Source organism: Melozone crissalis, unplaced genomic scaffold (genome assembly GCF_028551555.1).
Source record: "Melozone crissalis strain CALT ecotype California unplaced genomic scaffold, PUWL_Pcris_2 ptg000108l_1, whole genome shotgun sequence".
In the NCBI taxonomy this organism is placed as follows: domain Eukaryota; kingdom Metazoa; phylum Chordata; class Aves; order Passeriformes; family Passerellidae; genus Melozone; species Melozone crissalis.
In genome coordinates this window covers 789,919-800,272 of record NW_026535885.1, presented here as the reverse complement: position 1 = coordinate 800,272, position 10,354 = coordinate 789,919, and the positions used below count along the sequence as shown (strand labels likewise).

The 10,354-nt window shown below is 65.1% G+C and overlaps 1 protein-coding gene across 1 annotated transcript; it reads right to left on the bottom strand.

The window, feature by feature from the left end:
- On the bottom strand, positions 1-6,786 carry PAFAH2 (platelet activating factor acetylhydrolase 2). Its single transcript, XM_054292381.1, has 10 exons — positions 6,703-6,786; positions 6,129-6,276; positions 5,611-5,707; positions 5,452-5,520; positions 5,255-5,369; positions 3,463-3,576; positions 2,734-2,825; positions 1,115-1,285; positions 855-1,003; positions 1-248 (listed from the first exon to the last, which is right to left on the bottom strand). Exons 1-10 carry the CDS (start codon positions 6,784-6,786, stop codon positions 154-156), a joined length of 1,134 nt encoding a protein of 377 aa, XP_054148356.1. The 3' UTR covers positions 1-153.
- Positions 6,787-10,354: the final 3,568 nt, after the last annotated feature.

The following is a 10,354-nucleotide window of genomic DNA, read 5'->3' as shown; positions in this document are numbered from 1 at the left end:
GTTTTATTCCCTCAGCGCAGGCACAGGGGCAGGGAGGGCTCTGCGGGCACCTTCCCTGGCACTGCCCCAGCTCCTGCTCCCCTCAGGGCTCCCCTGCCCCTCCTGGCTCTCCGTTCCGGGTTACAGGAGCCACTGTGCAGTGCCCGGGGGCAGCTACAGGTGAGAGCGGCCGAAGGGCACGCCTGGAACCAGCGAGTCCCCAACGCCCTCCAGGAGCTCGTCCCACTGCCCAAACTGCTCCTGCAGCTCTGCACGGGGGGTGGCAGGGTTACCACAGTGTCCCCTCTGGGTGACAGGGCCACCAGAACCTCCCGTCCACTGACAGGGCCACCACAGTGTCCCTTCCACTGACAGGGCCACCAGAACCTCTCCTCCAGGTGACAGGGCCACCACAGCAGCGCCCTGCAGGTGACAGGGCCACCACAGTGTCCCCTGCACTAACAGGGCCACCAGAGCCTCCCCTCCACTGGCAGGCCCACCAGAATCTCTCCTCCAGGTGACAGAGCCACTAGAGCCTCCCCTCCACTGACAGGGCCACCAGAACCTTCTCTCCAGCTCACAGGGCCACCACAGTGTCCCCTGCAGGTGACAGGGCCACCACAGCCCCTCCAGGAGCCCCCAAGGGGCACCCACTGCCCCCCTGTGCTTTGGGCAGCCCCAGCCCTGGAGCCCCCCATCCCCAGAGTCCCCCATCCCCAGAGCCCCCCATCCCTGGTACCCCCCATTTCAGAGCCCCCCATCCCTGGTACCCCCCATCCCAGAGCCCCCCGTTTCCCCCTGCTCCCCATCCCCATCCCAGAGCCCCCCATCCCATCCCCGAGCCCCCGTTCCCCCTGCTCCCCTCCTGCCCATACCCAGGTGTCTCTGCAGGAAGGCCAGAGCCGCCCGGCTGGTGACGGCCAGAGCCCTGCGAGGCTCCAGGCTGCCCCTCCTGCCGAAGATGAGGCTGAAGAGCCTCCCGGGGAGGAAGGCGAGGTCGGTCTGGCCCTCGTGCACGGTCCCCCTGGGCAGGGCAGGGCAGGATGGGCATCAGGGCGCGTGCAGCAGCACCCAGAGGTCCCTGCTGGGCACCCACGGGTGCTGCCCGCAGCGGGAGGGGTGGGCGATGGCTCACAGCACGGTCACAATCCTCGTCTGGCTGTTCCTGGAGCTCAGACTCCTCATCTTGGCAGCGCTCTCGGGGGTCTGGAAGCGCTCAGTGTTGATGAAGAGCACGGGGCTGGGCACCTCGGGGTACAGCAGGTTCTCCAGAGGGAACATCCAGGCATCCAGAGCCACGGCACACCTGCAGCACCACAGGCACCGCTGGCACACACATCTTTATGGAAAATCCTTTCTTTAGGATTTTCCCTCCTGAGAAGCTGGGAGGCCTCAGGAACAAAATGCAAACATTGATTATCTGCTGCTGTGGAATGCAACAGTGGATCGGGGATTGGTCTCATGGGGTTGTTGCTAATTAATGGCCAATCACAGTCAGCTGGCTGGGACAGAGAGCTGAGACACAAACCTTCGTTATCATTCCTTCCTATTCTATTCTTAGCCAGCCCTCTGACGAAATCCTTTCTTCTATTCTTTTAGTATAGTTTTAATATCATATATATCATAAAATAATAAATCAGCCTTCCGAAACATGGAGTCAGATCCTCATCTCTTCCCTCATCCTCAGACCCCTGTGAGCACCATCACAGCCCACCAGGGCTCCCCTTCCCTCCAGGGTGAGCCCAGAGTCCCCAGAGCCCCTGCAGCCCCTGGCACCCCTCACCTGAGGTTGGGCACACCTGGGGCTGGGCACACCTGGGGCTGGGCACACCTCACCTGAGGTTGGGCACACCTGAGGCTGGGCACACCTGGGGCTGGGCACACCTGGGGCTGGGCACACCTCACCTGAGGTTGGGCACACCTGAGGCTGGGCACACCTGAGGCTGGGCACACCTGGGGCTGGGCACACCTCACCTGAAGCTGGGCACACCTGAGGCTGGGCACACCTGAGGCTGGGCACACCTGGGGCTGGGCACACCTCACCTGAAGCTGGGCACACCTGAGGCTGGGCACACCTGAAGCTGGGCACACCTGAGGCTGGGCACACTTGAGGCTGGGCACACCTGAGGCTGGGCACACCTGGGGCTGGGCACACCTCACCTGAAGCTGGGCACACCTGAGGCTGGGCACACTTGAGGCTGGGCACACCTGGGGCTGGGCACACCTCACCTGAAGCTGGGCACACCTGAGGCTGGGCACACTTGAGGCTGGGCACACCTGGGGCTGGGCACACCTCACCTGAAGCTGGGCACACCTGAGGCTGGGCACACTTGAGGCTGGGCACACCTGAGGCTGGGCACACCTCACCTGAGGCTGGGCACACTTGAGGCTGGGCACACCTGAGGCTGGGCACCCCTCACCTGAGGCTGGGCACACCTGGGGCTGGGCACACCTGAGGCTGGGCACACCTGGGGCTGGGCACACCTCACCTGAGACTGGGCACACTTGAGGCTGGGCACACCTCACCTGAGGCTGGGCACACCTGAGGCTGGGCACACCTGAGGCTGGGCACACCTCACCTGAAGCTGGGCACACCTGAGGCTGGGCACACCTGGGGCTGGGCACACTTGAGGCTGGGCACACCTCACCTGAGGCTGGGCACACCTGGGGCTGGGCACACCTGAGGCTGGGCACACCTCACCTGAGGCTGGGCACACCTGGGGCTGGGCACACCTGAGGCTGGGCACACCTCACCTGAAGCTGGGCTCCTTCACCAAGGCCAGCACCGCCGTCACGCCCCCGAAGGAATGGCCCATGACGGCCACCTTGCTCAGATCAAGGTTGTCCTGCAAGAGGGAGAGGGCTGAGGGCTCTGAGCCCAAACCTCACGGCTGGATCAGGGATTAGGGGAGAAAAAGCCAAGGGAAGGTGAGCAGAGAGCCCTGGAAGGGGAAATGCCGTGTCCCACTGCTGGGGTGAGGGGCTGGGGCTGGGGTGTCGCAGACACCTTTTATGGAAAATCCTTTCCTTAGGATTTTTCCTCCTGAGAAGCTGGGAGGCCTCAGGAACAAAACGCAAACAATGGTTATCTGCTGCTGTGGAATGCAACAGGTGCATCTGGGATTGGTCCATGTGGTTGTTGCTAATTAATGGCCAATCACAGTCAGACTCTCTGTCCGAGCCACAAGCCTTTGTTATTCATTCTTTCTTTTTCTATTCTTAGCCAGCCTTCTGATGAATTTTTTTCTTCTATTCTTTTAGTAATAACATAATATAATATAATATAATATAATATAATATAATATATCACAAAATAATAAATCAGCCTTCTGAAACATGGAATCAACATTCTCATCCCTTCCCTCATCCTCAGGCCCCTGTGAGCACTGTCCCACTGTGGCTCTGCACAGACCCCTCTTGTGCCAGCAGGACAAGCCTGAGGCATTCAGGAGCGACCCAGGGGCACCCAGAGCCCCCCAGTACCTTCAGCACGGAGAGATCCCAGTCCTGGGGGAGGATGGCGGGGACAGCTCTGCCCCCGGCGATGCCCTGGAACAGCCGCAGCGCCCGCACGCACTCCTGGGCCCTCTGGTGAACCTGGAACCAGCAGGGTGAGCCCAGTTCCTGCCAGCCCCAAATCGGGGCCACAGCTTCCCCACAGGACCCCCCCAGTTCCTGCAGTGCTTCTCTCCCTGAACTGAGCAAACACCGAACCTCTGTGTGGGACACGGCGCGCGTATTGGGGTGGTTTCTGTTTGGGGTTCGCTTTAATTCAGCCAATCTGGCAGCAGGCAGCTGGAAATGACCGAAGGTCTCTGCTCTGGGGAGGAGGCAGAGCAGGGAGGGGCCAGGGTCCTCACCAGCTGTCCCCAGGCTGAGCCATCCCCTGCTCAAACCCCCACAGAACCCCCAGCCCAGGAGCAAACCCGGGTGTCCCCTAAAACCCACCCAGGAGCACCCCAAAACCCCAAACGGTTCAGGGAGAGGCTGCCCTGGACACACCTGGGTGTCCCCCTAAAACCCACCCAGGAGCACCCCAAAACCCCAAACGGTTCAGGGAGAGGCTGCCCTGGACACACCTGGGTGTCCCCTAAAACCCACCCAGGAGCACCCCAAAACCCCAAACGGTTCAGGGAGAGGCTGCCCTGACTCGGAGCCACTTTGAGGCCACGTCCTCAGCTGCCCTGAGGACACCAGCGCTGCTGTCCGTGCACATTAAAGGTGACAAGTGACAAAAAACTCCAATGAAAACCTCCCTCCTGATCCCTGCAACACAGCAAATGTCATAATGGAGACTGACCTGGCAGCTATTATCATTTATTTCTCTCTCTCCCTCGCCATTTGTGCTCGTGGGCTCAGGAGAGCTGTTTCCCTTTAGTGTGCAGCGTGCTGTGAGGCAGAGCACACACAAATAACAGTTTGGGAGGTGACTGGAGGCTGCCTAAAGCACCTCCGTTCCTAGAGAGCTTTTCCACGCTAATCTGCACTCGCTGCTGTCCTTTTGAACGAGGCAGGGACAGACAGGGGGTGGCTCAGCAGGAACCCTCCCTGCTCCCCAGCCAGCAGCTGCGCAGGATAATCCCAGAGAGACAAAAATCCCACTGGCAACAAACCCAGCAGCTGCTGCGGGGCTGGGCACAGAGCCCTGCTGTCCCCAGGGCGTGGGGACATCGTCCAGGGCCAGGGTCAGCTGGAGCTGGACAGACAGACAGACCCCAGGAGACAAACAGAAACAGGCTGAACAGGTTTTGCTCATCTCTCAGGAGAAAGCTCAGCCCCAGCAGCGCGCGGCAATGCAGGATTGGGAAGAGCATCCCCAGGGATGCAGGACCAGCCTGGCTGAAGGAGGAGTTCCCAGAGCATCCCCAGGGATGCAGGGCCAGCCTGGCTGAAGGAGGAATTCCCAGAGCATCCCCAGGGATGCAGGGCCAGCCTGGCTGAAGGAGGAATTCCCAGAGCATCCCCAGGGATGCAGGGCCAGCCTGGGTCACAGGAGGAGTTCCCAGAGCATCCCCAGGGATGCAGGACCAGCCTGGGTCACAGGAGGAGTTCCCAGAGCATCCCCAGGGATGCAGGACCAGCCTGGGTCACAGGAGGAGTTCCCAGAGCATCCCCAGGGATGCAGGGCCAGCCTGACTGAAGGAGGAATTCCCAGAGCATCCCCAGGGATGCAGGGCCAGCCTGGCTGAAGGAGGAGTTCCCAGAGCATCCCCAGGGATGCAGGAAGGATTCCCAGCCCTCCCCTGTGCCCACCCTGACTCCCCAGCCCTGGTACCTGCTTGTTTCTGAAGTAAAACTCCTTCTGCCCCTGGGGCACCCTCTGGAAGGGGATCCACTCCTCCGTGCCAGCCTCTGCCGGGCAGAAGTAGGTGGTGGCAGCAGAGTGGTCCCTGCAGGGCAGGAGGGAAGGGGACACTGGCCACAACGTCCCACCAGCGCCAGGATGAACCCGGCGGGCGCCTGGGCACCCACCTGTGCTCCAGAGCCGCCACCACGAAGCCCCAGGATGCCAGCTCCGTGCAGATGGAGGAGTACGAGGTGCTGGGAGGGAGATGGGAGCAGGGGGGCTCGGGGTGGGGCCAGGGAGGGTCCCCACAGCCCCGTCCCAGCCCTGCCCAGGGCTCACGTTACCGAAGGGCTCCCAGGCCGTGGGAGAAGATGATCAGGGGGTACCCACGGCTGCAGGGCCTGAGGGGCCCATTCCAGCTGACCGGGACTCGGCAGGAGCCTGCAGGGGGAGAAACGCCAGGAACGGGGTGGGGACAGGGACAGGGGGTGCCACAGGTCTGAATGGGGAGGGGGACAGGGACAGGGAGTGAATGGGGAGGGGGACATGGGCAGGGGGTGTGAGAGGTCTGAATGGGGAGGGGGACAGGGACAGGGAGTGAATGGGGAGGGGGACATGGGCAGGGGGTGTGAGAGGTCTGAATGGGGAGGGGGACAGGGACAGGGGGTGCCACAGGTGTGAATGGGATAAGGGACATGGGCAGGGGGTGCCACAGGTAAAAATGGGGAGGGGGACACGGGACAGGGGGTGCCACAGGTAAAAATGGGGAGGGGGACACGGGCCGGGGGGTGGGACTGAACCCCACCGGGGGTCCCTAAGGGTGGGCACGGGGTGTCCCCCTCCCCGATGGGTGTCCCCTCACCGATGGCCACGCCGAGCAGGGCGGAGCACCAGCGCCGACCCAGGGTGACATCGGCCAGGCCCCCGCAGTACTCGGGCCGGGGCACCCAGAGCGGCTCCACGGCCCCGGCCCGGGCCAGGCACGGGTAGAACAGGCGCAGGAAGAGCCCCTGAGGGGGACAAGGAAGGGGGACACCGTGGGGACGGCACACAGGTGGGTGGCAGTGTCCAAAACCAGCGGGCTGCAGCACCTTGCTGTGCAGGGAAGCTGTCCCTGTGCCCATCCTCATCCCTGTCCCATCCTCATCCTCATCCCTGTGCCCATCTCTGTCCCCATCCTCATCCCTGTGCCATCCTCATCCCCATCCCTGTCCCCATCCCTGTCCCCATCCCTGTGCCATCCTCATCCTCATCCCTGTGCCCATTCCCATCCCTGTCCCCATCCCCATCCCTGTACCCATTCCCATCCCTGTGCCATCCTCATCCCTGTGCCATCCTCATCCCCATCCCTGTGCCCATCCCCATCCCTGTGCCATCCTCATCCCTGTGCCATCCTCATCCCTGTCCCCATCCCCATCCCCGTCCCCACCCCGTACCTGCCGCGTGTGTCCCACCATCACATCCGTGCATCCCACCTGGTGGGGTCCCTGCCCCGGGGGCAGCGCCAGCATCCCCCCCATGCTGTCACAGCCGAGCCTGGCCAGAGACACGGGCTCAGCGTCTGTCCCCACCGCAGGGACCCCAACCCGCTCCCCCCTCCCTCTCCCATTGCCCAGAGCCCCCCAGCGACCCCCAGTTCCATCCCCTCCCAGGGTAGAGCCCCCGGGGGCTGCTCAGGGGTGAGACCCCCCCGTTCCTGTCCCGGGATCGTTGAGGATGCTGTCCCCCCGCGGGGACAGGGACAGGGGCACAGAGCGGGGCTGGCACCCAAGGGACCCCGCAGTGCCGAACTACAGCTTCCAGCAGCGCCCGGGGCTGCGGGACCGCACCTCCCAGTATGGCCCAGCCCCGGACCACAGCTCCCAGTATGGCCCAGCCCCGGACCACAGCTCCCAGTATGCGCTGGGAGCCCGGACTACAGCTCCCAGTTGGCGGTGCTGGACTACAGCTCCCAGCATGGCATCCCCGCGCCCGAGCCGTGCCTGCGGCTCCCAGCGCTCCCCAGCGCTCCCAGTCACCATCGCCGCTCCCAGTGCTCCCCAGTTCCCGGTGAACCCCGCTCCCAGTGCTCCTGACAGCTCCCAGTGCCTCCCAGTGCCCTCACCCACGCAGCTCCCAGCGCTCCCCAGCGCTCCCAGTGCCCCTCCCAAGCTCCCAGGGCTCTCCCAGTTCCAGGTGTCCCTCTGTGCCCTCCCAGCTCCCAGTAAACCCAGCCCCGTGCCCCCCAGTGCCCCCCAGTATCCCCTCTCCCCGCTCACACCAGTGCAGCGCTCACAGCTCCCAGCACGCCCCAGTGAACTCTGCCCGGCAGCTCCCAGTGACTCCAGTGCTCACGGACTGCAGCTCCCAGTAACCACCAGTACAGGAAACCACGGCTCCCAGTGACACCAGGACAGGACAGAGCTCCCGGTGTCATCGGCACGAAATCACAGCTCCCAGTGACACCAGGACAAAACCACAGCTCCCAGTGCCACCAGCACAGGACACTGCTCCCAGTGTCACCCGCAGGAAATCACAGCTCCCAGTGTCACCAGCACAGCTCCAGTTCCACCAGCACAAAACCACAGCTCCCAGTTGTGGGGGTCAGTGCCCGTGCCCAGCACCCCAAGCGCAGGGCTGCGCTGTCCCTGTCTGTCCCCACCCCTGTCCCCCCCAGAGGCCAGCGGCACTCCGGGGCTCTCTCTGCCCACCCCCACGTTCCCTTTGTTTAATCCTCTTTCTGCAGCTCAAGCGGCCCCGGGTCCCGGTAATCCCCTCTGCGCCCGGGGATTAAATCCCTGCGGGGCCGGGCTGGCACAGAAACACCCAAAGGTTTGGTGACAACTGTCCCCAGGCCAGGCTGGCACAGAAACACCCAAAGGTTTGGTGACAACTGTCCCCAGGCTGGCACAGAAACACCCAAAGGTTTGGTGACAACTGTCCCCAGGCCAGGCTGGCACAGAAACACCCAAAGATTTGGTGACAACTGTCCCCAGGCCAGGCTGGCACAGAAACACCCAAAGGTTTGGTGACAACTGTCCCCAGGCTGGCACAGAAACACCCAAAGGTTTGGTGACAACTGTCCCCAGGCCAGGCTGACGCAGAAACACCCAAAGGTTTGGTGACAACTGTCCCCAGAGAGCTCCCGCTCCCACAGCCCCGCTCCAGGCTCACCGGGGAAACTGAGGCACGGCTGGGCACCGGACAGAGCCCTGGGGAAACTGAGGCACGCTCAGAGCGTTGCACAGAGCCCTGGGGAAACTGAGGCACGGCTGGGCGCCGGACAGAGCCCTGGGGAAACTGAGGCACGCTCCGAGCGTTGCACAGAGCCCTGGGCTCGCCCCCGCCGGTGTCCCCGGGCCGGGGCAGGACGGGAGCGCTGCCCGTGCCCTCCGGGCGGGGCCGGCCGGGCTGTCCCGCCCGTGGCCGCCATCCAGCGCTCCGGTCCCGGCTTGCCCGGCCGGCGGGGCAGGGCGGGGGCCGGGACGGGCTGGGACAGACGAGCCCTGACCTGTCCGGCCCACGCCCGGCTCGGGGAATGGGGACAGCACCCCCAAATTACCCCGGCAAAGCCGCCCTGGGACACAGGGGGACACGGGGACAGGGGGACAGGGGGACACGGGGACTCAGAGGGACACAGGGACAAGGAGACATGGGAATACAGAGGGACGGGGGACGGGGGGACAGGGGTCACGGGGTCCATGGGGACAGAGGGACAGGGGGACAGACGGACAGGGGTCGGCGCCCCCTCAGTCCCGTCCCCCCCCGGGACCCCCCGTGCCACGTGGGCGCGGCCAATGGACGCGCGCCGGGAGTGGGGCTCCTCCGGACACGCCCCCTCCTGTGAGCGAGCAGCCAATGAGGGACAGGGGGCGGGACAAGCCGGGGAGGGGGCGGGGCCAGAGCTCCGTGTAACAGATGCGGGCGGGGGGGCACGTGGAGCGCGGGGGGGACGCGGGACCACCGGGACAGACCGGACAGGGGGGACAGAAATACGGACACGGGGACAGCCACACGGACACGGGGACAGCCACACGGACACGGGGACAGCCAGCCCCGCGGGGACTGACCGACGGACAGCACTGCCAGCTCCCGGCGGGAACGGGGCACAGCCAACCCTGGGCGGGACAGACACACGGACGGACGAGGGACAGCCAGATCTGGGAGGGGACAGGGGACAGACAGTCCCGGAGTGACAGACGGACAGGGGACAGCCAGCTCCGAGGGGTGCAGGGGACAGCGGGATAGTTAGCCCCGGAGGGGACAGACAGACAGACGGACGGACAGGGGACAGGCAGTCCCGGGGAGGGACAGGAGGACAGCGGAGAGCAGCGGGGTCTCGGACAGGCACCGGGGGGACACGGGAACAGAGAGCCCAGCGCAGGGACTGACGGACAAGGTGACCAAGGGGACGCACACCCGGAGAGGGGCTGTGCGGAGCCTCCCGGAGCGCCTCCTCCGCCCGGCCGCGCACCGGGAGCCCCGGCGGCCGCTCCGCCGCCCTCCCCGGTCGGGGATGCAGCCCGGAGCCGCGGGCAGGCGGCGATCGGGGCTGCGGGACACGGCCCAGCACCCGCCCGGGGCCGCGGCACCCCGAAGGTAACGGGGCAGGGAGGGAGGGAGCGGGGCTCCGGCGGCTGCGGGAGGGTTTGTCCCGGGTTTGCTCCCCAGGGAGCTGCGGACGCCGGTCCCGCCGCAGGGACGTGTGGAGCCACTTGCGGTGGCACGGCTGGCGGCGGCAGGACGGTGACGACGCCGCCTCTCCCTTTCTGCAGGGATTTGAAGCTGGGTCAAGCCATGGAAATGTCACTGTGGCGGCTCGGGGGCCCGGAGCAGTGAGCGGCTGGGACACCGGGACACCGGGACACAGGGACACCGGGCTGGGCTCTGCATACCGGGACACCGGGACACCGGGACACCGGGACACCGGGCTGGGCTCTGCACACCGGGACACCGGGACACCGGGACACCGGGCTGGGCTCTGCACACCGGGACGGCCCCGAGAAGCCAGCACAGCCCTGGGACTGTCGCGGCCTGAAGGACACAGGACAGTGCCCGGGGCCAGGAGCCGTCCCACTGCCCACTCGGGGCTGGGAACACCGTCCTGAC

Excerpts from the sequence above, each read along its gene's own strand:
- PAFAH2 (XM_054292381.1), bottom strand. The coding sequence starts at position 6,786 with ATGGGGGGGATGCTGGCGCTGCCCCCGGGGCAGGGACCCCACCAGGTG. Across the intron at positions 5,521-5,610 it reads CACGGCCTGGGAGCCCTTCG|CACCTCGTACTCCTCCATCT; the intron begins GTAACGTGAGCC and ends TCTCCCTCCCAG. Across the intron at positions 5,370-5,451 it reads GTGGCGGCTCTGGAGCACAG|GGACCACTCTGCTGCCACCA; the intron begins GTGGGTGCCCAG and ends CCTGCCCTGCAG.